The 26,626-nt window shown below is 43.4% G+C and overlaps 2 protein-coding genes across 3 annotated transcripts; both read right to left on the reverse strand.

Annotated features, from left to right (window-relative positions):
- Nucleotides 1–367: 367 nt before the first annotated feature.
- On the reverse strand, nucleotides 368–3,368 carry LOC139422134 (dynein axonemal light chain 4-like). The gene is made up of 4 exons (XM_071173286.1): nucleotides 3,236–3,368; nucleotides 2,571–2,654; nucleotides 2,371–2,454; nucleotides 368–1,897 (listed from the first exon to the last, which is right to left on the reverse strand). Exons 2-4 carry the CDS (start codon nucleotides 2,640–2,642, stop codon nucleotides 1,733–1,735), a joined length of 321 nt encoding a protein of 106 aa, XP_071029387.1. The 5' UTR covers nucleotides 2,643–2,654; nucleotides 3,236–3,368; the 3' UTR covers nucleotides 368–1,732.
- Nucleotides 3,369–16,438: 13,070 nt separating this feature from the next.
- Nucleotides 16,439–24,735, reverse strand: LOC139421046 (neuronal pentraxin-2-like). 2 transcript variants are annotated; one of them, XM_071171539.1, is made up of 6 exons: nucleotides 23,960–24,735; nucleotides 20,179–20,229; nucleotides 19,914–20,115; nucleotides 19,259–19,500; nucleotides 18,387–18,566; nucleotides 16,439–18,086 (listed from the first exon to the last, which is right to left on the reverse strand). In XM_071171539.1, the coding sequence occupies exons 1-6, from the start codon at nucleotides 24,626–24,628 to the stop codon at nucleotides 17,844–17,846; spliced, it is 1,587 nt and encodes a 528-aa protein (XP_071027640.1). In that variant the 5' UTR covers nucleotides 24,629–24,735; the 3' UTR covers nucleotides 16,439–17,843. The 2 variants fall into 2 exon arrangements, with proteins under 2 accessions (XP_071027640.1, XP_071027639.1); XM_071171538.1 differs by having other exon boundaries at nucleotides 19,914–20,229.
- Between the last annotated feature and the right edge of the window lie 1,891 nt (nucleotides 24,736–26,626).

The raw sequence follows: 26,626 nt of genomic DNA on the forward strand, positions 1-26,626 counted from the left end.
AATGTCAGTCTCTCGATGTGCAAAACTGATAGAGACATACCCCAAGCGACTTACAGCTGTAATCGCAGCAAAAGGTGGCGCTACAAAGTATTAACTTAGGGGGGCTAAATAATTTTGCAGTTTGTCAGTTTTTGATTTGTTAAAAAAGTTTGAAATATCCAATAAATGTCGTTCCACTTCATGATTGTGTCCCACTTGTTGTTGATTCTTCACAAAAAAATACAGTTTTATATCTTTATGTTTGAAGCCTGAAATGTGGCAAAAGGTTGCAAAGTTCAAGGGGGCCAAATACTTTCGCAAGGCATTGTATAAATCCCCGGTCCACATACTGTCATTCACTTTCAACAAACAACACCCAAAATCGGAAGATTTGAAAAAACTCTATTTTTTTAATCACTTTCAGGAATAATTTCATGTTCAATGAATTTATGCAAACACACAGTGTTGAAGTGAAAACAACAATACAACGCATCAGTGTTATGGTACCTGGTGACATCCACAGTTGGCAACATAAAGGTTTCTATGTGGCAATGAGACTGCATGCCTAGGTTGATATTCATTGAAATGCAATGCCTAGGCCTAGAGAGGCAGAATAGCTCATGTAATATCATCAGTTGTGATACAAATTCAGAACAACGACACCTATCCATGACATTCTTATAACAGTGGTGTGACAGAAAATAACAATTTCAACAATAAGTTCTTTCATAAAAAGCCCATGACGATCCTATACAAAATCAGATTCCATCTTCACATTCAAATTCAAGTATTTACTGTACATTGAGAGGATATAAAAGTCCCTGTGCTATCTTATCAGTTATAGGAGGAGTAGAGACACAGACAGGGGTGGCTTATGGGACTCATGTCTGAAAGGTGAAGACTAAAGCTATACTACTAAAGACAGAGATAAAAAAGATATATATCTAGAGAGGATTGGAGAACAGAGATTGTGTGAATTGAGAGCAACAAGAATCTAGAGAGAGGATTGGAGAACAGAGATGGTGTGAATTGAGAGCAACAAGAATCTAGAGAGAGGATTAGAGAAACAGAGTGTGTGAAATGAGAGCAATAAGAACGACTGAGAGAGGGTGTGTGCTTGTGTAAGGATGTTTTTCAGCAGATGGCATGGCAGCCCACCGAGACGACAGTGTGCCAACGTACAGGCGGTGTGGAGGAAAGACATGGAGCTGCATTTTTTTTTCTTCTCCAAAGGTGAGCATGAGGAGATGATGAGAACACGCATGCCGCCTCGAGTTAAAGAAGTAGAGCAGAAAGTAATAGGGAAAGAGAGTGCAAGTGTTTCAGCCCCACTGAATTCCATCAGTAGGATAGTAGGAGAGACATGCAGTGAACTCACTGTTCTGTAGAAACTATCACATCTGTATACAGATAAGACTTGGTCATTTTCATACTGTATGTGCACACACAAGTCAAGAGTGTGACATGCTGATATTGAATACAATATATCAAGAGTGACTTAGCCTAATCAATCAATGACGTAAGGGACATCACACACGCTCGCAAACACGTGTACACACACACCCCCTCCATTCCCACCACACATACACGATCAGTAAATGACAAAGAAAAAGACTGCATAGCTCAGAGATGGGTGAATCATCCAGGATGTGTATATAAATATATAAACACACTCGTTAGGTAGAGACAGACTGGATGGGAGGGGTGTGTGTGTGTAGCCTGTGTGTGTTTTGTGTGAGCGCCTGTGTGTGTGCTAAGCGCACTTCCACACACACACGGCCAGGCTGCCTCCAAAGAACATGTAGAGCAGGTTCTTGACCTCGTGTGTCACCTCGAAGCCAAAGCCCTCCCCGATCACCACGTGCCACGAGCTGCCAAACTTTTTATCCATCGACTCCTTGATCATCTTCGCCGCATTCTGAAACGGAGAGAGCGAGAGAGAGGTTAGAGAACATACAGAAACCAAATCTGAAGCTGTAAATGTAAATTTTCATGCAAATTTTTCATCAATTCACGATGTTAGCGAAAATTCAGAGTTAAACGCACAGATGTTTAAAGTTATGGGATCCGGCCAATAATAACTGGACCCACTGGGGGTAGAACACTTATCCATAACAAGCACCTGAGGACAGGAACGAGGGATCCGTTTGGAATCGGACCTTTGAGGGAGGAAAGGAAGTGATGGAGGGGGTAAAATACAAAGGGGAGGAGGAGAGAGAGACAACCAGTGTTCTAGTCCAGATGGACACACAGGGTTGCTGGCATGAGTGGTGAGGCAGGCTGACACAATGCCTGACTGGCTGAGTGGGTGGATTAAAGCAATAGTGAGTGTGCTGTAATAATCTTGTTGAACAGTGTGTGTACAGACAGACAGACAGACAGAGTCCTGACCTCATTGTTGGTGGCAAACTTCTCACAGGCTGTGACACACAGTTCCATCGTTTCCACTCTCATCTCCTCTGGCATGTCTGTGTGCTGTGAAGAAATCAGAACAATACATTACAACACTCACCATTTACTCCACGAAACCCAGTCACAAAGCCTGTACTTGTGAACCACATATGTGTCACAGCAGCAAGACTCTGTCTCACCCTGATGAGTGGGAAGCTGTGGAGCCTCTTGTAATCAGCCTCCTCCTTCTTGCTCTCTGTTGTCTCTGCCATTCCCCTCTCCTTCTACAGAGAAAACACACTCACATTTGAATGGAAGCATTAGCCTTCGGGCCACAATGTTTGTCAAGTACTAGCTATGAGAAAAGGCTGAACTTAAGAGACGCTCCTAGTCCTGCTCACTTCGTCTTCTTCTATCCATGACAACACAAGCAAGGAATGTAGTGACTGCAGGGTAGGTCACTATGGCCAGGAAAGTGACGTGCATGACATTGTCAAGCATATTTAGGCAATTATCAAAAATGGGTGAAAGGTGTCCACAGGGTTGACTAGCTAACGTTAGCTAGCTAGCTAGTAACGGTAGTCTTTATTCGTGTAACGTTAGCTATGACAGCCAACTTTAACAGGTAGCTACCTAACTAGACATCTTACTAAAGTATCTGCCTTACTAAAGTATCTGCCTAACTAGCAAACTGTAACGTTAGCTAGTTAGTTATCTTGTGTGGGTTGTTGTCTTGCCTTCTCACTAACGTTCTCTTAGTTGCAACCATTGCACGCCGTTATGAGCCATTCTTCTTTGAAATGTACTTGATTATGGCTAGCAAGTTAACTAAATAGCTAGCTAGATAACCTAGCTAGCTACTTACCTCTGGCTAGTTTATCAGGAGAAGCTTGGTCCATTTATTGTTGACATGGAAACATGTCGGCCATAGCAACCGCTTCTTTCGTCCCGCTCTCCTTCTTCTCCTTGTGCGTTTCCGGCAGACTAGACTCTGTCTTGCGTATTGCTACCATTCTCAGGTCGGAGTGCGAATTACATATTCAAATATGTAATAGCCTCACACCCGTAGCAGGCCGGTGGAATGGAGAAACGACAGAAGCTTCCTTGCTATTTCGCTCTACCTCTCATTTGAGCCCAAAATCGTTACAAGCGAAAATGTGTTTATCACTCAGCCAACTAACAGAGAAAAAGTGATCCTATCCTCAGCATACCGCCTGCAACAGGACATGCTTCACTGTCTCTACCTCCCCAGAACTCACACTTCCAATCTGGGGGTTTACCCACTAACAATGACCCAAACTTAGCCTTGTCAACAGAACCCCATCCCTCATTTTACTCCCCAGGTATACCTATGACCCTCCTCACAGAATTCTGGATAGAGAAAAAAATACCTTCCCTGCTGCTCTCTCTCCCACTCACGTTGTCACTCCTGGGTCAACCCCTCCACTATGATGCCCCTACATTCCATCCCCCCCTAACAGGACCACCACATCTACCTCCTCCTTCTTCAGAGCTGCCTTCTCTACCTTATTTGCAGCAAGGCTCAGTGTAACATGGCAGTGTTGCCATTGTTTACAAAAGTGTTTCTTTGTAATGTCGAAATAGACATGTCTTCAACACCCATATCACACACTCACAAACTGTAAATATATGTGCTTATGTTGTACTAGCAATTGGTGAGAGAGAGCCTCAAATATCACATTCAATTGTACATATCCACTGTATACATGAACCGCAGCAAAGTTGGTTCCTGTTTCAATCACATCTTTGGTCATGTTCTCGTGGGTCAAACAAAAACACCCTAATGATTGGTTGACAATAGAGCTTCGCCCAATGCATGCAATGGCTGCAGGATGAAGTTGGTGAAGAGCAACTGAAGACATTTGCAGTCGACTGCAGTCATAACTTCATGACCTTTGGTCACATGCTTTTTGTAAAGTTCATGCAGTTGTTGCGTAAGTCTCACAATTTCTATCCCCATAATGCAAGGCTTGACAAAAGTGATCTGCTCGAATGCACTCACTCTTTTCAAAACACTTCGATACAGCTACAACTAAAAGTGATTTTCGTAGCAGGTTAGGAGAACATTTTCACTGAACCCTAACTCTTTTCCTAACCTTAACCTAATTATCCTACTCTGTTGAATAAATTATCCTGACCTGCTCCATAAGTTCTCCTAACCTGCTATGAAAAAGTCACTTCCGGACGTAGCTGTATCAAAATGGCAAGGAAAGAGTGGCCGTGTTTGAGCAGACCACATTTGTCAAGTCGGTTACCATCATTGCATTATGGGGTTATAATAGTTGTCGACTGCATGAACTTTACAAAAATCACTTGATCAACAGCAACTTCATCCTGCAGCCATCACCTGCATTGTGGGAGGCTCTATTGTCAACCAATCATTAGGGTGTTTTTGTTTGACACACACGAACGTGACCGAAGATGTGACTGAAACCGAAACCAACTTTGCCACAAATCATGAATACAGTCGATTATGTACAAATTAATGTGATATGAGTCTCTCTCTGTCACCAATTGATTGTACAATGTACACACATACAGTTGAAGTCGGAAGTTTACATACACTTTAGCCAAATATATTTAAACCCCGTTTTTCACAATTCCTGACAATTAATCCTAGTAAAAATGTCCTGTCTTAGGTCAGTTAGGATCACCACTTTATTTAAGAATGTGAAATGTCAGAATAATAGCAGAGAGAATGATTTATTTCAGCTTATATTTCTTTCATCACATTCCCAGTGGATCAGAAGTGTACATACACTCAATTAATATTTGGTAGCATTGCCTTTAAATTGTTTACCTTGGGTCAAATGTTTTGGGTAGCCTTCCACAAGCTTCCCACAATAAGTTGGGTGAATTTTGGCCCATTCGTCCTGACAGAGCTGGTGTAACTGAGTCAGGTTTGTAGACCTCCTTGCTCGCACACGCTTTTTCAGTTCTGCCCACAAATTGTCTATAGGATTGAGGTCAGGGCTTTGTGATGGACACTCCAATACTTTGACTTTGTTGTCCTTAAGCCATTTTGCCACAACTTTGGAAGTATGCTTGGGGTCATTGTCCATTTGGAAGACCCATTTGCGACCAAGCTTTAACTTCCTGAGATGTTGCTTCAATATATCCACATAATTTTCCTACCTCATGATGCCATCTATTTTGTGAAGTGCACCAGTCCCTCCTGCAGCAAAGAACACCCACAACATTATGCTGCAACCCCTGTGCTTCACGGTTGGGATGGTGTTCTTCGGCTTGCAAGCCTCCCCCTTTTTCCTCCAAACATAACAATGGCCAAACAGTTCTATTTTTGTTTCACCAGACCAGAGGACATTTCTCCAAAAAGTACGATCTTTGTCCCCATGTGCAGTTGCAAACCGTAGTCTGGCTTTTTTTATGGTGGTTTTGGAGCAGTGGCCTCATCCTTGCTGAGCGGCCTTTCAGGTTATGTCGATATAGGACTCGTTTTTACTGTGGATATAGATACTTTTGTACCTGTTTCTTCCAGCATCTTCACAAGGTCCTTTGCTGTTGTTCTGGGATTGATTTGCACTTTTTGCACCAAAGTACGTTTAGCTCTAGGAGACAGAACACATCTCCTTCCTGAGCAGTATGACGGCTGCGTGGTCCCATGGTGTTTATACTTGTGTACTATTGTTTGTACAGATGAATGTGGTACCTTCAGGCATTTGGAAATTGCTCCCAAGGATGAACCAGACTTGTGGAGGTCTACAATTTATTCTGAGGTCTTGGCTGATTTCATTTGATTTTCCCATGATGTCAAGCAAAGAGGCACTGAGTTTGAAGGTAGGCCTTGAAATACATCCACAGGTACACCCTCAATTGACTCAAATGATGTCAATCAGCCTATCAGAAGTTTCTAAAGCCATGACATACTTTTCTGGAATTTTCCAAGCTGTTTAAAGGCACAGTCAACTTAGTGTATGTAAACAATTGTTGACAAATTACTTGTGTCATGCACAAAATAGATGTCCTAACCGACTTGTCAAAACAATAGTTTGTTAACAAGAAATTAGTGGAGTGGTTGAAAAACAAGGTTTAATGACTCCAACCTAAGTGTATGTAAACTTCCGACTTCAACTGTCTCTATTTTCAAGTTTGTGATATGGGGGTTGGAGAAATGTTTATTATAATAAACAATGGCAACATTGACTTGTTGCACTGAGCTTTGCTGTTGGAAAACCACATCAGTACCCGACTGTCGGCTGCCGCAGATTAACCTCCCCCTACTTCACTCGACTTACAGTTGGTTGCTTGCACCTTACCGATCAAACTAGCCCAGTGTTTCTCTTTCATTCCATAGAGGAACGAGCAAGTGAGGGTATAACTTCTGGAAATAACTTCCATGAAATCCACAACTAATTGTATTCACTGTAGTCTCTAGTCAACAATGAAAACAGTTGTTAATGTCCAAAAAATGTACAACCATTGAATCTATATGTTTTGACCAAGACAGTTTATAATCTAAGGTAACACCAAGTAATTTGGTCTGCTCAATTTGTTCAACAGCCACACCATTTATTACCAGATTCAGCTGTGGTCTAGAACTTAGGGAATGATTTGCACCAAATACAATGCTCTTAGTTATGGAGATGTTCAGGACCAGTTTATTACTAAAACAGACTGCAACTCTTTGTTAAAGGTTTAAGTGATTACATTAGCTGTGGTTGCTGATTTGTATATGGTTGAATCATCAGCATACAATGGACACACATGCTTTGTTTAATGCCAGTGGCAGGCCATTGGTAAAAATAGAAAAGAGTAGAAGACCTAGAGAGCTGCCCTGCGGTACACCACACTTTTGAATTATGTTTGAATTAGAAAAACTTCCTTAAAAAAATCTCTGAGTTCTATTAGATAGATAGCTACAGTGGGGCAAAAAAGTATTTAGTCAGCCACCAATTGTGCAAGTTCTCCCACTTAAAAAAATGAGAGAGGCCTGTAATTTTCATCATAGGTACACTTCAACTATGACAGACAAAATTAGAAAAAAAATCCAGAAAATCACATTGTAGGATTTTTAATGAATTTATTTGCAAATTATAGTGGAAAATAAGTATTTGGTCACCTACAAACAAGCAAGATTTCTGGTCTCTCACAGACCTGTAACTTCTTCTTTAAGAGGCTCCTCTGTCCTCCACTCGTTACCTGTATTAATGGCACCTGTTTGAACTTGTTATCAGAATAAAAGACACCTGTCCACAACCTCAAACAGTCACACTCCAAACTCCACTATGGCCAAGACCAAAGAGCTGTCAAAGGACACCAGAAACAAAATTGTAGACCTGCACCAGGCTGGGAAGACTGAATCTGCAATAGGTAAGCAGCTTGGTTTGAAGAAATCAACTGTGGGAGCAATTATTAGGAAATGGAAGACATACAAGACCACTGATAATCTCCCTCGATCTGGGGCTCCACGCAAGATCTCACCCCGGGGGGTCAAAATGATCCCAAAAACGGTGAGCAAAAATCCCAGAACCACACGGGGGGACCTAGTGAATGACCTGCAGAGAGCTGGGACCAAAGTAACAAAGCCTACCATCAGTAACACACTACGCCGCCAGGGACTCAAATCCTACAGTTTTTGTTAAAAACTCAACTCGTCGTGTTTGGAGGACAAAGAATGCTGAGTTGCATCCAAAGAACACCTACCTACTGTGAAGCATGGGGTTGGAAACATCATGCTTTGGGGCTGTTTTTCTGCAAAGGGACCAGGACGACTGATCCGTGTAAAGGAAAGAATGAATCGGGCCATGTATCATGAGATTTTGAGTGAAAACCTCCTTCAATCAGCGAGGGCATTGAAGATGAAATGTGGCTGGGTCTTCCAGCATGACAATGATCCCAAACACACCGCCCGGGCAACAAAGGAGTGGCTTCGTAAGAAGCATTTCAAGGTCCTGGAGTGGCCTAGCCAATCTCCAGATCTCAACCCCATAGAAAATGTTTGGAGTTGAAAGTCCGTGTTGCCTAGCAACAGCCCCAAAACATCACTGCTCTAGAGGAGATCTGCATGGAGGAATGGGTCAAAATACCAGCAACAGTGTGTGAAAACCTTGTGAAGACTTACAGAATATGTTTGACCTCTGTCATTGCCAACAAAGGGTATATAACAAAGTATTGAGTTAAACTTTTGATATTGACCAAATACTTATTTTCCACCATAATTTGCAAATAAATTCATTAAAAATCCTACAATGTGATTTTCTGGATTTTGTTTTCTCATTTTGTCTGTCATAGTTGAAGTGTACCTATGATGAAAATTACAGGCCTCTCTCATCTTTTTAAGTGGAGGAACTTGCACAATTGGTGGCTGACTAAATACTGTTTTGCCCCACTGTATGAATCCACAATATGGTCGAGGTTGAAAAGCCATAACACATTAAAAAAATATATATCAAAGGCTGCACTGAAGTCTAACTGGACAGCTCCCACAATCTTCTTATTATCAATTTCTTTCAACCAATCCTCAGTCATTTGTGTCAGTGCAGTACATGTTGAGTGCCCTTCTCATTAAGCATGCTGAAAGTCTGTTTTTTTTTTACAGAGAAATACCATTGTATTTGGTCAATCACAATTTTTTTTGGGGGGGGGGGGATCGTCGGACGAGGCCACAGTGTCCCCCGAACCAACCCCTGTCTCAGTCTCCAGTATCTATGCTGCAATAGTCTATGTGCTGGGGGGCTAGGGTCAGTCTGTTATATCTAACGTAATTCTCTTGTCTTATCTGGTGTCCTGTGTGATTTTTAGTACAGTATGCTCCAGTTTCAACTGTTCTGCCTGCGGCTAGGGAACCCTGACCTGTTCACCGGATGTGCTACCTTATCCCGGACCTGCTGTTTTCAAATCTCTCTCTGCCACACCTGCTGTCTCGACCTCTGAATGCTCAGCTATGAAAAGCCAATTGCAATTTACTCCTGAGATACAGACCTGTTGCACCCTCTAAAACCACAGATTATTATTTGATCTTGCTGGTCATCTATGAATGTTTGAGCATCTTGAAGAACAATCTGGCCTTAAATGGCCATGTACTCCTAAAGTACTCCTAAAGTCTCCATCCGACACAGCCAGAAGAGGACTGGCAACCCCTCACGGCCTGGTTCCTCTCTAGGCTTCTTCCTAGGTTCCTGCCTTTTTAGGGAGTTTTTCCTAGCCACTGTGCTTCTACACTGTGCTTCTACATCTGCCTTGCTCGCTGTTTGGGGTTTTAGGCTGGGTTTCTGTATAGCACTTTGTGACATCTGCTGATGTAAAAAGGTCTTTATAAATACATTTGATTGATTGATAGTGTATGTAAGCAATGTCCCCACGTGCTCTGGCAGCTTTCATGGCTGGGATCAGTTTGATTTGATTTGATCAGTTCATCCCTCTTCTGGCACACAGCTTCAGGATAGTCATTGTTGATAAAGACGTGCTGTATGTTCCTCTCAAGTTCTTGGCTGTTTCCAAAGCAGCTACCTTGTCGTTGAACCTCAGGAACTTGACCACTATCGGCCTGGGCCTGTCACCTGGGGTGGTGGTGGTGTTTCCAGTCCTGTGGGGGCACTCCACCTCAATCATCCTGTGGTCCATATTCAGTTTTTCCGAGATAATTTCCCTCACTTTGTCCTCAGACTCCATCCAGGTTTCATGTGGAGATTCTGCAATTCCGTGTTGTTCCGCCTTGATTGTCCCTCAAGATAATCAGATTTCTCTGTCATTGTTATCATGGATTCACATACAGAATTGATGTCCACTCTCAATGACTTTGCTGTCATATTGCCGTTCTCCTGTTTAAACTCATCGAGCTGACCCTGGGAGAACTGCAAACTGTTCTTCAGGTCCTGGAACTCTCTGTCAGGTCATCCATTATTTTATTAGTTGACTCCCAGTATTTGGGCACAGCTATTTTCTTGTTGTTGTAACAACTCTTTTTGTTAATTTAAAATATCCTTAATTTAGGTTACGTTGTTACTCCTCGCAGTTCCAGACAGGGCAGGTCACAGGGAAGATTGGAAATAACAACAACAAATAGCAGAGATCTAGACAGCCACAAGCCCGGGTCAATCCACAGTCCCAGCCACAATGGCTAACCGCATTGCGGGCTGCGTTTTAGCCCTCAAGAAAACCCAGCTAGCTTGATAGGCAACTAGCTAGCAGCTAGGCTAGCTGCTACACCAAGCAGCTCCTCAGACCCTGCCTTGGTCAGCAGGATAACTGGACAGTTAGTAGCTGTCCCAGAAACTGATGCCAACAGCGTGACGGGAAGCTAGCTAGTAACCAAACTTTAAAACATTTCCATTATGCTTAATTCTATGTAAAAAACATGTTTATTTTTCTGCATATCTAAGCATACCTTTCAAGGTGTCTGTATCCTCCTGACTGGTGGATATTTATTTCAAGAAACTAAATATGCTTAGCTGCATCTCTGCCAAAATCTCGGTAAAATACTGAAGGAGTGTAAATCTTTTTCAGTAGATTTAGTAATGTCTTACTTTTCTAAAGTCAACTAACCTTTAGAGCAGGCATGCCAGCTAAAATAGTTAGTCAAGCTAGCTACTCTAACTTGATTGATAGCCTAAAAATGGCTTCTTGGTAGCTAGTTATGAGGTTGGGAGATCGGGAACCTGTCTGGGCTAGCTAAAGCCAACTTCATAAAATTGCTAGGTGGCTAGTATCATTACAAGTCTTCATGCTCTCTTGAGAACCTTGATGATCTAGTAATGGAGTCAGTCGGCAGTGGTGAGCGCTCTGAAGTTGAGCCAGTTGAGGATGTAGTGGGTCTACCTGCAGCATCAGGTGTGGTAGAGACTTCCAGCGTTTGCCCTGAGAGTCTTACCAAAGTTGATTTTGGACCGGTAGGAGTGAGATTTTTGGAAAGAGTGGATTCCTACTTTTTGTCCGACCCGTATGTTGTGTCAAGTTGGGTAAAAGACAAACTGGAAATGGTTACATCTGTGAAAGTTTTGAGAAGTGGAATTGTTGAGATTTTTGTGTATCTGCCTCCCAGAGGAAGTGGGTGCTTCGCTGCTTTGCTCTCCGGAGCAGCTCCGGAGCAGGGTGCCGCTAAACAGGGTGCTCAGTGGGGCAAAGTGGAGTGTAGAGGTGGATCAAATGAAAAGGAATATTCCTAGTGTTTGTGACACCCACCTTTAAATGTGATGTGGACCCGGTGGTAATGATGAGACTAAGAATACCCTGTCTGCCTTGTTGAGCTATGACGCAGAGTTTCTACCTGCCCTGTGAGAGAGAGACAGGTTGAGATTGTTAGAATTTGAGTGGGGAAGAAAGTTTCCTATGCTGAAGCAGTGAGGGTGAGTGAGTCGACTGAAGAGAGAGCGCCAGAGAAGAGTCATTATAGTGAGGTTGGATTTTTGCATTTATAGCCATGGTGATCAACTGCACTGATGGAGCGGAAATCACAGAAGATAGATGTGGTAGTTGCAGCAGCAGAGGAATATTATGGTGTGAGAGATTTTAGTGCAGAAGATCTACAGAAAGTTTTGAGAGGAGGTATTCCATCCTCCCAGGCTGACAATCTGGTGTAGGATCGTTTAGGGCCAAAGTAATGGGATGGGGTGCTGGGGTTTTGCTATTCTGTATAGGTGCAGGGTTACATGGTAGTGGGATGGGGTGGTAGGTTAGTGGTATGGTGTATAGGTGCAGGGTTACATGGTAGTGGGATGGGGTGGTAGGGTATGATGTATACTGTAGGTGCAGGGTTACATGGTAGTGGGATGGGGTGGTAGGTTAGTGGTATGGTGTATAGGTGCAGGGTTACATGGTAGTGGGATGGGGATGGGGTGGTAGGTTATGGTGTATACTGTAGGTGCAGGGTTACATGGTAGTGGGATGGGGTGGTAGGTTAGTGGTATGGTGTATGAATGCAGGGTTACATGGTAGTGGGATTTAAGTTGTCCCATTCCCCTTTTCCTTTTTCCGCTCTCCGACCTGCGAAAGGCACGAATACACAGTCCAGCATAATATAGTCTGCCGGAGAACCAAACGAAGAAGAATGGTTGTGAATTTCAGCCATATTCATAAATGTATACAGTGATTCTTTGTAGTAAAAGCTATATATTATTTTATCATCCTGTGTTGTGTTTTTCCATATCCTGTACCCATCTCAGGTTTCCATTGACCCTGCCCTATTCAAGCACCTGTGGCTTGAAGAAAGGGCTTCAAACTGATGCTGTGTGTGTGTGTGTATGTGTGTGTGTGTGTGTGTGTGTGTGTGTGTGTGTGTGTGTGTGTGTGTGTGTGTGTGTGTGTGTGTGTGTGTGTGTGTGTGTGTGTGTGTGTGTGTGTGTGTGTGTGTTTACAATTCAGTGTGTTTAGAGCAGTGGTGTTTTAAATTGAGCCTGTGGCGTGTGTCCTGGACAGCACAAGATGTGACTGGCAGCAGTGTGAGGGTTTGTGTGTCAGTGAGTAACAGGATGGTCACTAAGTAGCCTAACACACACATAGTAGCTAATCTGCACACAACGTCCAAATACATGCAATCACATGTAGAACATGCACAGTGAAAATCAGTTAATATAATTTCCTATTCATGTGTTATAGCCACCATCTAAGGCTGACATTATGATCAATCATTTGGAAACTGGGGGAGATGTAGTAGGTTATTAATTGACACAGAGACGAAAAGAAAGGAAATACACAGTACTCACATTCGAAATAGACTTTACTTTTGGCCATTTGAGCTTTTCGGGCTGTGCATTTCAAAACCAGTGAAGACAAGGACATAATCACACATAGAGTATACCAACTTTGACAGGAAAAGAGAGGAAAAAGACAAAGATGCCAAATTTGCCTAAACATCGACCTACACAAAAACCTGTTAAAAAATACAGGTAATTCAAAGAGTAATTTTCCAAACACCGGCTATAAGACATTGTTTGGTTAATCAAGATCTGGCTTATTCATTTTCTAAGCTGTACAGTTTGCCACAACATCACATAGACCATAGAAGTGCAGACATAAGCCGAACAAACCAGAGGCAGGCAAAACACTGATCAGACTGCAAAATGATGTTGGAATCATAACTTCAGCAGAGAAATGAATAGACATTTATTTTAATATGGGTAAAGATACCCGGACAGGCACTTGCCACTAAGTCATAACCAGGGACAGCGACAGTGACGTGCGGTCAGGGTAGGCAGTGTGAAGATGAATGAAAAAAAATAACAAAGGAAAAATAAATAAATATAAATGTTATCAATAATTTACAAAATTCTGCATGATCAAATAGATGTCAGTACTAGTACTGCTACTTCCCAAATTTGCAGTGGTCTGGTACAAAATGTACAAGGAGGCCAGGGGAAAGGCAACCTCACCGTGTACCTTTCTCCAGCACTTCAAACACCAAACTCAATGAAAGGCATTGGCATGATTTGCACATTCGTGTTTCTACCTTATACTGCCAGCTAACGGATGCCGAAAGGCAGGCAGAGAGCTTTGCAAGAGGATAGTCAGAGCTCGCCCCTGCCTACGGATGTCACACACATTATCTGCTGCCTTTTGGTGGTTATATTCATTTGACTTCTAGCTAAAGTCAGCTGATTAGGATGGCTAACACATTGCATCTGAAATAGTTTTTGAGCGAAACGGTGTGAAGACCAACACCTGAGTTTAGGGACCGGCATCTAAAGAAGGGACAGAAAGTAACACGCTCATTTCAATCTGAGTGGTATCAACAGAAAGACTGGCTCTGTGGCTGCAATGCTAGCAGCCGGCTCTACTGCTTCCCCTGCCTGCTGCTCTCCACCAGCGACAGTTTGTGGCCAAGAGTCGGTTACTGCGACTTGCACAATTTGCCTATGAAAAACCTGTCTCACCTCCAAAGCCAGATAGCTCTTAAGACATTTGGCAGCTGGCGGATAGATCTGGCATTGAATGAACAACGGAGATTGAACATCAGCATGCACAACGCAAAGGTCAAAGAGAACCGGGAGATTTTGAAAGCCCTAGCTAATTGATGTTACAGCATGCTACCTAAGGTAAACAGAAGTTGGCATTTTGCAGCAACGATGACAGTGCCAGCACATCAAACAGGCCTAGGTGCCTCTACGTGGAACTATTCCATTCCTTTATTGAATATTTTTTTTACAGTATGGTGGAAATGACAAGATTATGTTATAATGCTGTTTTTGCATCAAATGGTTGCAACATAATAAGGGGTTGTTAGAATGCTCATCTGTGTGTTCTACTGAGGATGGGCCTCTGGAAGATTTGCAATGTCTTTGGGGATACCGCATTCCAGAGCATGAGTTAATGTTCCTGTTCTATATGGTACCAGGGAGACATGGCTCCAGTATGGAGTTGGGGGGGGGGGGGGGGGGGGGGGGGGGGGGCAAACACTGGTCTCTACACAATGAGTTCTCATGATTTTACGGCAGATACTGTCTGCTGTGAATTATAAGTGTCTTTCATACAAATCTTAACCTTGTGACACATTCCATACACCTGTTGTGTGTCATGCAGACTGAAGGATTATGGATTTTGCTATAAAATGCCGTGGCTCAAACCAGCTCGTTGAGTTCTCAGTGATCACCTCCAGGGGAGATTACCAACCAGCTCCATTACTGCACTAATTAAATAATAAAGTTTGATTGTTTTGAAGAAATCTTAAAAGTTTTGATTACAATAATTCCACCACACCAGTTAGCAACCCATCTAGAGACCGCCACCGTGTTTCCTTTTTGCTCATGACCTATGATTGAATATTCAAGGATACTGATGCGCTCTCCCGTGTTCTGCAGAACAAATGGATGGATATGGGTGTCTGCCATACCCAGATCAGTGACACAATGAATGCACTGGGACGGCAGTGACACGACTTTGATCGTTTCAATGAGCGATTCGAGCAGAAATGCAATGATCTGGGCCTAGCACTTAATTTCCTTGGCCTCGAGGACTGCAAAAAGTGTGAAACAATGTCACAAAAATTTGACACCAGCAAACAAGAGCCTGTCTAAATATGGCCAAGTACTTTTGTTAGACTTAAGGCTGATCTTGTCAGATTGTACAGTTCACAAATGGTACTGGACAGCTCCTCAGCTTTTTGTTCCAGCGTGACCTAACACAGACTGTCACAAGGCAACAAAGTCACTGCAGCTGGTCCTCACCACACCAGCCACAGCAGCATCCATTGAGAAGTCATTTTCTGCGCTGATACAGATAAAGACATACAGTCGAAAGCCAGAGCGATCAAGGACCACTCTCACCCCTTGCCATCATCTCCATGGCATTGAGACCAAGAGACTTTGAAAACTGAGTGCCAACAGGGAGGAGTTTTACAGTTCAGTCACTGACGTTTTTACCCAGAAGGATAGACAAATGTATTTTGTTTACAGGTAAACAGCAGCGCTGTCTACTGTTATGACATTATATGTCTAATGACATTACATGACATTACATGTCTATCACATAGCCCAGAGATGTGAAAGTATACATCTCAGTCAGTAGTGCTGACTACTAGGCATTTTGTGTGTGTCGCGCTGTCTACAAGTAGACCTACTCGCTAGCATTTGGGTCGCTGTCTGTGGTGCTGAAAGTCGCCTGTTCGTGCAGGGCTGTTGTGTGGGGCACAAGCGATGACAGCCCATGAAAGAGTGTCGAATGATTGCGCCGCCTATCTGCTGCTGTTTGATGGTTGGTCGTGGTTGTTTGATGGTTATCTTTGTGATCGTGTCATACCGATAAACACAGCTTTTATTCAATGTGCCTACCCGGCCTCAGACCTCACCGCATGTCACAAGGTGTCGAAGATCAAGGGGGATTCCATACATTGAATTATATATGGGTGTGCATTGATACATAACGACGCATTTAAACCCATTGTTATTTCTATGACTTTTTACGTTGAATATAAAGGCATTATATAAATAACACAGTTTATACATTTCGGTACAACTTGGTACCAATACCTATTCTGGTGGTCTAGAAAGTATCAAACCTTGTGCTCTACCTTATTGTGCAACAAAGTTAGCCAATAAGCTTGAGTAATACCACTGACAAAGTCTAAGACATATTTTCTGGATCAATTCAAGCCACACATTCACATTACTGGGTACAGTTATTGAATTTAAATGAGGTCATATCTATATATCTGTAGTTCTTATTAGTCATAGGGAATGATTAGCCGTGCCGCACTACTAAGATACAGACGATTTATACAAATGTTAACGAGAAGGAATATGAAAAGAGAGACCGTAAGAATGCTGTTTTGAAGCGAGTTGATACAAAAAAAAATAATAATTTAACAAACCAATGCAATACAGACACGGTTGTGTGTTCTTAATGTCTGCATATAAAATGCTGTATAAAATCATAATGTACACTTGAGTTATCCCCTTCCGTTAGACACAAGTCAGAGGATAGAGAAAGCTATAGATACCCAATTTTTTAGCTCCTATTGAGAAAACAAAATGGGCTCCTAGGGCCTAGTGCCTTGCCACAGACCAAGTCCAAAGTAGCAGTTCAAATGTAGACGTAGGTATGGCTAGCCTACCCACTCTCTGTCCTGTAGCTCTGAATAAACTTCACCAACAATAGATGTAAAACATAGATGAATAAAACATGCAAAGCAGAACAACATTTCCCCTTGAGGGATAAATAGTCTTTATGAGTAGTTACGAAACCAGTGTTACTCCCACTTCTAACAATGTGCTTCATTCCCCTATTCCCCGACTCCCTTTCACCCGAGCTCCACCCGCCAATTTACTTCACAAATTCACAAATGCACAATATACTGAACGTTGCAGATAGAAATGTGATGAATAGAGCTCACATGATTCCTTATTAATCGACATGTCAGTTAGGCATTCCTGCTGTTCTACATAACAAGTCGTTCAGGTAGAAATACGTTACCTCCGCAGTGTTTTTGCCCTACTGAACACAGCTCAGGGCTCTCAGTCTCAAAGTAGAAATGCTGATGAAAGATCAGCTTTGCCTATTAGATCATAATAAATAAGATTACATGTATAATATGACATGTACAGTTCTACTTATGGCTGGGAATTGCCAGGGATCTCACGACTGTTATCACAATACTTAGGTGACAATACGATATGTATTGTGATTCTCACAATTCTATATGTATTTTGATTCGATACTGCGATTTTATTGCAATTTGATGTTCCAAAGATATTGCTCTCAAAATGTCTGCTGCAGAGAGACAAGAGAGCATGAGAAATGAGTTTTGACCAGTCATGGAAATAAAAGCATTGAAAACATGTTGCCTCACTATTTAAAAAGAAGATGGAGAGCAACAAAAAAACAGATTTTTGACGCAGGCATAGCTGACTAGCTCTAGGTAACGCTACCTAGCAACAATAACACAAAATATTGCTATAATATCGTCCAAAATAGTATTGCGATATGTAACTGTATTGATTTTTCCTCGATCACTAGTCCTACTCTGAGACGCTTTGTGAATAAGGTCCCTGGCTCCCTTCCCCTCACAGTGAGGTGTTGATGCGTTTAGCAGCGCAGGGCTCCCTGGGCACCTTGATGGCTCCTCCGAACACCTCTACTTCCCGGTTGGTCCAGGGGGCCACATTGCCCTTTGGCTGGGGGCCGTGCTGGCTGCAGTGGGCCAGGCTGGACACCTCGCTGGGGGTCAGGACCCGCTCCCATAAGTTCCACTGGGATAGCTCCCCCACCAGGGCCTGGGACGAGTCAAAACGTCCGCCCAGAGTGTCCTACAGGCAGAAGGAGGTGGAGGAGTGAAAGGGGTGAAAAGAAGAAGGGATGTTTCAGAGTTTGGTCTAGTGGTAACTCCGGACTTGGTATTGCCCTGAGAGACTGGGGTTTGATCTTCAAGTCCCCCACTTCAACTCTGCATGTTCCTATCATCTGCCCCCTTTCATTTCACCCCTGGGTCTATATCTCAATGAACAATAAGATATGTTCTCCTTTAAAAACAACAGGTCTATGCCGTTGCTGTCTCTTCCACCAATCACTCCTGACCTCACCAAAATACCAACCCCTCCAAGTCTTACTTGTTCCTGCCCCAGGATGAGGACTCCACCAGGCCTGATGTGGTGCCAGGCTGCCAGGCCCTGCCCCTCTCCTCTCAGCTTGCCCCCCTGGTAGGCCTGCCACGCCCCGCCTCTCTGGCTCCAGCTTACACAGATGTGGTGCCAGCTGCCCCGGGACAGGTTCAGAGGTAACTCTGCCGCCTAGGGGTGGGAGGACAACAGTGCGGGTTAGTATGAGTGTTAGTGCTATACTGCAGGTAATGCAGTGATACCGCATACTATATTAGAGTGCAAATTAAGTATTTCAAATAGCAACAACAGCAAATCAATGGACAATCAATCATACGATGAAGTGGTTCTTAGTACTGACCCTTAACCATGTGTTGTACAGAGTATCCTAGACTAAAACTCAATATTATGTTAGATAAAATAGAGTGCTTTTAAAGTGCTGATATCTTGATGCTTAACACACTGTGTGGAGTATTCCTCCTGGAATACATTAAGGCAATCATTTTATTACAGTAACATTTGGGGACTGCAGCATTACTTTCTCAAAGGCACTTCCTCAAGGGCACAGCCAGCTAGGTAGCTCTCTATGCCTTCCAGGCATTGTATTACCATAGTGACATCATGCAAATCTACACTATACTCCCAGCTCTAGCCTAAACGGTGCTTTGTCTTTGTCCCAAATGGCATCCAATTCCCTATGTAGTGCAATACTTTTGACCATGGCTCCGGTCAAAAGTAGTGCACTGCATAGGGAATAGAGTGCCATTTTGGTCGTAGACATCATTCCACAGTAGGCTCCCAGGTACTGTTATAGCTACAGCTTAAATTGTGCTGTGTCTAACTCAGCGTGCCCTAAAATACTGCTACTCTGTTTCCTCCATTACCTTGTCATTAATGAGCAGCTCCACAGGGGTGTGCATGCCCTGCAGCAGAACTAGCTCATTGGGCTGCTCCGCCACAGCGTAGGAGAAAGGGGTGCCGATGCCCCCCTCGGCGGGTCTCAGCCAGAGGCACACGGTGAAGGCACGCAGCTCAGGGATGGGGTGCTGTACCACCGCGTACATATAGTTGGTACGTGTTGGGAAGGACAGCTTGTAGCCCTCGAGGTAGGTGTACTCTGAGAGTCCTGGGGTAAGGAGGTATGGGTGGAGAAATAGAGAGGGAGGGAAAGAGTATTTGAGTATGAGGTAATTCGGTAGGGGGAATATTGAATAAACTTCTCTTATTAGGACTTTGTACTGTCTTTTGGGGGTTTATGCAATGGCTACATCACACATTTGACTTCCTTCCTGCCCCCAGGATATCTCATCTCTGTTCTATGATACTTCCACTTGGATTTTTTTTCTTATTCTGTGTCATAATGTGTTGAAGTCATCTTCATAGATTGATAATAAGTTACCTTTCAGGTAGATCATTTATGGTTCATTGTCCCCGACTTGTAACCTCCCCCACCATATCAATTAATGTCATTCAGGTATGAGTATCACTCATAACCATTGATCTTCTCTTACATCTAACCCTCTGCCCCTCCTCTCTCACCCTCCTCCAGGCCAGCGATGCGGTGGTGTAGGGAGTTGATCCCCTGGTCAATCTCCTGCCTGTGTCTTTGGGATTCCTTTCGCAGGGCCTTCCTCTCCTTCTCCAGGAGTTCCAGCTTCCTCTCAAGCTCTCCCTCCAGATCCTCCATCCGTGGCCACTGCTCTGGTCCATCCCCTGTCCGGGCCTGCCCCACTAGCCCTGCCTCACCCCAACGATCAGGGGCCTCAGAGAGCCCACCACCACCTGCCCCTCTTGAAGTCACCGCAGTTGCTGCATCCGTGTGGTTGTGAGAGAGCGCCAGCGGTCCGATATCTGACTTCATGGGAGGGAGTGTGGGAGAGAGGGAGTGTGGGAGAGAGGGAGTGTGGGAGGGAAGGAGTGTGGGAGGGAGGGATTCCAGTGCAGTGGAGGTATACAATTGATCAATTATGTCGTACAATAGTAAAATCATGCAAAATGTAGCCTACACAATTGCAAAGCAGGTGAAATATATTTACATGCGCGCCGCACACACAGCCTTGTTTCAGAGGAATATCATCTGCAGGCAGCAGGAGTGTGCAGCTGTCAACTGGTTTTATCATGGAGCAGCTCACAGAAGAAGGACATCGGTAGCCGGTAGGGTAGGACAGACGTTTCAACATATCTACTAGTAAATGCTAACTAAGGCAACAATGGGTATGTAAACCAGGTATTGAAAAAGTTTGGTACGAAGTCTTGGTTTTGTAGATTATTTGTGATGTGCAATGCAGTCATCATGAGCTGTTTGCATCGGGGGCATAGGCATGAGTGGGCCTGGGTGGACCCATCCCCTGGCCCATCCCACCCAATCAGATTGAGCAAAAACAGAAAAATAATACATTATTATTACAAAAAACACAGTTCCACTCACCAGATGATGATCATTTGAAAGAACCCTTTCCTGCAGTCAATGACCAAAAGCACCCTCGTTGGCCTCATGGGTGGAATGCTATTAATATTTGTCCTAATTTCATAATTAATGAAGTTTTTTTTTTTTTTTTTTTACTACAATCCGGTGTTTCTATGTCAAACAGCTTTGTTATATTTCAGTCTTCTGTGGTGTACATACAGTAAAGTGTAATATCGGGATGCAAACTAAACATTTTATACATTTCAACTCTATTTCTGACATGGTACAGGTTTTTTATTTCATTTGTACGTTTTGACAATGTGTATAGGTGTATACTTTTGTTTCAAAGTAGATTTGTTTGACTACCAAGAATCCCTCTGTGTGACCCTGATTAAGCCCACTGCAGTAAAAGGCTAACTTCTTGTTGAAAGTTATTCTTGAAAATGGAGAATCTCCCGTGTGGCGCATCGGTCAACGGTACTGCATCTCAGTGCTAGAGGTGTCACTACAGACCTTAGTTCGATTCCAGGCTCTATCACAACCGGACATGATTAGGTGTGCCATAGGGCGGCACACAATTGGCCCAGCGTTGTCCGGGTTAGGGGCTGGCCGGGGTAGGCTGTCATAGTAAATAAGAATGTGAATAAGAACTGACTTGCCTAGTTAAATCAAATAAAACATTTGCAACAACATCTTCTTCGATAACAGCTGCTGAAAATTAGTCTACAACAAAAGCTAGACTGTGTGAAAACTATTGCTTGCTATTGCGCGTTGGCCTGTGAGAAGAGAACGTTTTTTGTTAAAACGATCCCACCGATTACAAGTCAAAATGTGACTGGTTGATTCCACTGTCACTCCAAAATGTTGCCCTAATACAGTTGAATGGCGGATGCCTTCTATCTAGGTTCTGATGGCCTAGCCAATGGCTGACTTAGCTAGCCCCAGAGATGACCAAAGAAAAATCCTGATTGAATATGTTTTTCTCTTCAGTGTTAACCCTTTCCTTTCCAACAAAAATTGAAGAGAAATAAATCAGAACATAATTGAAAATAATAATACAAATTTGAATTATTGTTGTTATTATTATTTTATAAATCCTTTGCCCTTCTCTGAAGGTGTAGAAGGCCCCCATTGTTCTTCACTGTGTTTGGATTAGTAATAATTTGTAGAGTGGCTCTATTTGCCCTCAGCATGCATTTTTTTCACCATTCTGAACTCAACACTGGAAGCCAGTTCGGTTTTCAGAGCTGCACTCACACTGTTTAATGTGCTGTGATTAATGTGGGCCTTCGTGTTAGATAAGCACTCTAATCTCTGGAGTTCGTTTTATTTTTTATTATGCATAATCAATTATGTGCAGCGAAAAACAGAAAAAAGTGCTGGGAAAACAAATAATTAAAAGTCCGCTCAGTCATTAGTCAGCTGAGAAAAAACACTACAACTGCAGCAAAACTAAGTGCAGTCAAATAGACACACAGACAATGCCACGTCTTATTTACAGTGAGGCACATGCTGTAAGTTACACACAGAGCAGTGGTTCTCAACATGAGGTACTAGTACCCGTGGAGGTACCTCACCTTTCCACATGTAGTAAATGTGTTATTCTTTGTTAAGATCAGTTCCAACGTGACTGGAGGTTCAGTGACCAAAGATGGTTGGGAACCACTGATACAGAGGTACACCACTGATACAGTATAACAGTAGTGTGCTAGGCAGAAGCTGCAAAAATAATATGATGGTCTCTGCTCTTGACAAATATAGGTAACTGGTCGGATGAATATTTTATGATATTTTCTCCAGAAGAAATGGTGTTGTACATCACATGTTGCTAGGCAGCTATAAAGCAGCTTCGTATTACTCTACCCTCCCCTCCCTCCTCCACCCCTCCTCTTCTCCTCCCCTGGGTTAGTCATAGTGGGAAGCAGAGGTGGCTGGAACAACACATTCTCCTGTGTCTGTAGATGTTTTGGGGTTTCCATTAATCAAACTGGCTAAATTTAACTTGAGTTGTGAAGCAGGTTGAGAAGACATTGTAATGGTGCAATAGCCACAAATGATACCAAAATATGTTAATAGATTTTGGTGAAGTAACTGATTGGTTCCTCAACATTGTTTTGAACTCTAATAAGCTATTGCTAAGACGAATATAATGCATCTAATCAATTTTAATGTAATGCATCTAATCAATTTTCAGGGACAATAAGTTAAAGACATTGATATACAGGTAACTGCCAAAATAAAGGAAACACTTGAGTAAATGAGGGATATAAAGTATATTGAATGCAGGTGATTCCACACAGGTGTGGATCCTGAGTTAATTAAGCAATTAACATCCCATGCTTAGGGTCATGCATAAAAATGCCCAGTGGTCCATTATTTGAAGTCCTTGCTATCCGGGATCCTTGGGACTTTGACATTAACCCCTTGAAGTTGAAATTTAAAATGGTTTAGGTCAGGGTTAAGTTCAGGGTTAGGTAAGGGTTATGGTAAAGTTAGGGCTATGGTAAGGTTAGGGTTTAGGATAGGGACGTCCCAAGGATTCCGGATAGCACTAACCATTATTTTAACCATGTCTACAAAAATAGATCTCAGTGACTTTGAAAGATGGAGGCTCAAAGGAGCATACGAAGTTTAAAGTGTGTGTGTGTGTGTGTGTGTGTGTGTGTGTGTGGTGTGTGTGTGTGTGTGTGTGTGTGTGTGTGTGTGTGCGTGCGTGCGTGCGTGCGTGCGTGCGTGCGTGCGTGCCATCAGATGTCAACCCTTTGGAACACTTATGGGAGATTCTGGAGCGTCCAACAGAGTTCTGGGCACTTGTATAATCTATGCCAAGACTCACTGGCAGCTTGCGGTGGTCCAACGCTTTATGATGGTGTTTCCTTTATTTTGGCAGTTACCTGTAGGTGGTCATCTAACCTGTTCCTGATTTCTATTAACTGGAAATGGTCTCAATTAAACAGTAAAACCACGTAGCCACACCCACACGGACATACTGCCATCAGATACTTGAGTAGAAATTCAGAGTGAGTGCTATCGAGGTCTGCCAAGCACGAGAGGGTCAGAATTAGCCTATTCACTGCTTTATTTACAGATAAGATAACAGTTCGTTTAAAATAAAGATATGTGATAGTGGAATTCAACACCAACATACATGACACATGTTTCTCCCATTCCCCCTTACCTCCAGTTTCTCTATGCGGTCTTTCATCTGAACGATAGCCTGTTCCAGCTCGCCTACAGCCTGGGCGGTGAGCAGCTGTGCCACAGACGACGACGGAGCACTGTCCCGGACCATGAGCCGGCCCTCATCTACCCTCTTACCTCCCCAGAGCCCCGCGCTACTCTCCGGTACTCTACGCCCCTCTATCCCGCTCTCACACTCCGAAAGCTTGCCTGACAGATCCCTAATGGTCCGCTGGTCGGTGATAATCTGGTCCTTCTGCTGGAGAACTGTCTGTTTGAGTTCCTCTGCCGTGGTGCGGAGGTATCCCCAGTCCTCACCCGCGAACAGCGACGGGTCGTCGGCTTGTTGCTGAAAGTTTTTGGGGTTGCATTCTCCGGCGGGGACTGGGGTGCAGATAAGTCTGCTAACCTGCCTTGTTCCACCAATGCCGTCTGAGCCGCTGGGGACGTGGAAGAAAGTGGGCGCTTCTCCGTCCTGCGTTTCAGAACCATGGAGAGCGCCCAGTGGACCCGCTCGCGCCACGGAGCCCCCGGGGAAAGTCTGCTGCACTCCAGCGTCCGGAGACTGGGACTGGTTGTCTGCCACAGGCTGCTGCTGAGATTCGGCAGCGGAGCCGGTATGGACCGCGGCGATGATGCAGATGACTGCTCCAACGAAGGCCACCATCCCGGCGGCCAAGATGATAACGATGAACTTCAGGTTGGCGGCGTCAGAAATCAATAGTTATGAGAAAAACACATAGGATTTGTCTATCTAGTTCAACAACACTGAAAAAGCGCAGTCTGAGTCTAAAAAAAAATTGGCAGATCAAAAGATCCGTGAAGATATCACGAAAGACGCATCTTATGGCGTTGCTAGGCTATTAGTCAATACATAGGCTATGTTCCACTTCATTTAATAATTCGGCTATAATGAGTACAGCTACTTGATCCAACCGTTTCTATCTCATCCCTCTGTTCTTTGGCTTCAGTGTTGTTCGGCTTCTTTATCTCGTTATCACAAGGACAACCAGAGAGAGCGGGAGAGAGTGTGAGAGGGAGAGAGAGAGAGAGAGAGAGAAAGAGAGAGAGAAAGAGAGAGAGAGAGAGAGATAGAAAGAGAGAGAGATAGACAACCAGAGAGAGAGAGCGAGAAAGAGAGAGCGAGAGAGAGCGCAACAGCATGCAAGTCAATATCAAGAGACGGGAACGGGAGATGGTAAGAATGATATGAGACGGTGTCTCGTGTCACACAAAATGTAGATCGAGATTACAATAATTCAACAGTTTGTGGTTTAATAACAATATAGTGATAAGCATTCGATTTGTTTGTGCTTTTCATATGCTGTGATCGCTTGATGGTATGTATTTATGGCGAGGAATGCATAACCTAAATAACAAAACAGGACAACCCGTGGTACTGTAGTATCCTAGGGAATCACGCTCGTACAGCGGGTTCTCATCGTTCTCGTCAGGGACGATAGCACACAATCTAGCGTGCGCCCCTATTAGTCAAATACAAGGTTCACGGGAGAAAGGAAGACTGATGGTGTTTGTGTTGTGAGCGTTGGTGCAGGATAACGAGAAAGCGTGATAAACCCTATCAACCCGATCATAACCATGAGATCATTCCTAGCACGACCGGGTCATTTTTAGAAAAGGCAATCTCAGCTAAACACAGCACATAGGTGCAGAGTGTATGTGTGTGTGTGTGTGTGTGTGTGTGTGTGTGTGTGTGTGTGTGTGTGTGTGTGTGTGTGTGTGTGTGTGTGTGTGTGTGTGTGTGTGAGCGCGCTCTCTCACATAAGTGACTGCAAACGGAGATTGTGGTGAGAGAAGAGAGAAGAAAATGGCCTAGACTCGAAGTGCGCCAACACTAGGCTCTGGGTTCGCATAATAGAAGAATAGTAAAATAGGCTGACGTTGGCTCTTTCTCAGAGATCGAGGTTGAAGGTGAATTCAGATTAAAAAGAGTCAGAAAGGGGGATAAATTCTATGGATTTTTATTTTATTTTTTTTATTTTACCTTTATTTAACCAGGCAAGTCAGTTAAGAACAAATTCTTATTTTCAATGACGGCCTGGGAACAGTGGGTTAACTGCCTGTTCAGGGGCAGAACGACAGATTTGTACCTTGTCAGCTCGGGGGTTTTGAACTCGCAACCTTCCGGTTACTAGTCCAACGCTCTAACCACTAGGCTACCCTGCCGATGACAGCCCAACAGTAACGGGGCATGAATCCGTTTTACATTTGATCATTTCCATTAATAGATCTCAAATATGAAGTATTCTAGGCTACAGATTATCCATTAACAAATACATAGTTTGCCTGAATCCAGTCCAGGAGAGTTCAGAGGGTTCATTGGATCACCACAGGTGATGCATGCAATGACAATATAAGCATACAGCTGTGGCATCACATTGCAGTATTTATTAAACCACATCACCATTTAGATTTGGATACAATCCCTTACGGCAAAGCACATGATTTCACATGTAATGGATTTGAACTCACCAATTTGTTTTTTGAACACTTCATATATGACATTTCGAATATGAAAACATATGTGAATATGTGACATTTCACATGTGAATATGTGTTTTTGGAACACTTCATGTGACAACAAAAATGTGTCGTTATGATACACACAGTGCTTTTCACATACAGTGTTTTCAACTTACATATA

Source organism: Oncorhynchus clarkii, chromosome 12, assembly GCF_045791955.1.
Source record: "Oncorhynchus clarkii lewisi isolate Uvic-CL-2024 chromosome 12, UVic_Ocla_1.0, whole genome shotgun sequence".
Classification (NCBI taxonomy): domain Eukaryota; kingdom Metazoa; phylum Chordata; class Actinopteri; order Salmoniformes; family Salmonidae; genus Oncorhynchus; species Oncorhynchus clarkii.

Excerpts from the sequence above, each read along its gene's own strand:
- LOC139421046 (XM_071171538.1), bottom strand. The coding sequence starts at position 24,628 with ATGGTGGCCTTCGTTGGAGCAGTCATCTGCATCATCGCCGCGGTCCAT. Across the intron at positions 20,230-23,959 it reads ACCGCATAGAGAAACTGGAG|TCAGATATCGGACCGCTGGC; the intron begins GTAAGGGGGAAT and ends CCTCCCATGAAG. Across the intron at positions 18,087-18,386 it reads TCATCCTGGGGCAGGAACAA|GACACTCTGGGCGGACGTTT; the intron begins GTAAGACTTGGA and ends TTCTGCCTGTAG.
- LOC139422134 (XM_071173286.1), bottom strand. The coding sequence starts at position 2,642 with ATGGCAGAGACAACAGAGAGCAAGAAGGAGGAGGCTGATTACAAGAGG. Across the intron at positions 2,455-2,570 it reads ACAGCTTCCCACTCATCAGG|CACACAGACATGCCAGAGGA; the intron begins GTGAGACAGAGT and ends ATTTCTTCACAG. Across the intron at positions 1,898-2,370 it reads AGTTTGCCACCAACAATGAG|AATGCGGCGAAGATGATCAA; the intron begins GTCAGGACTCTG and ends TCTCCGTTTCAG.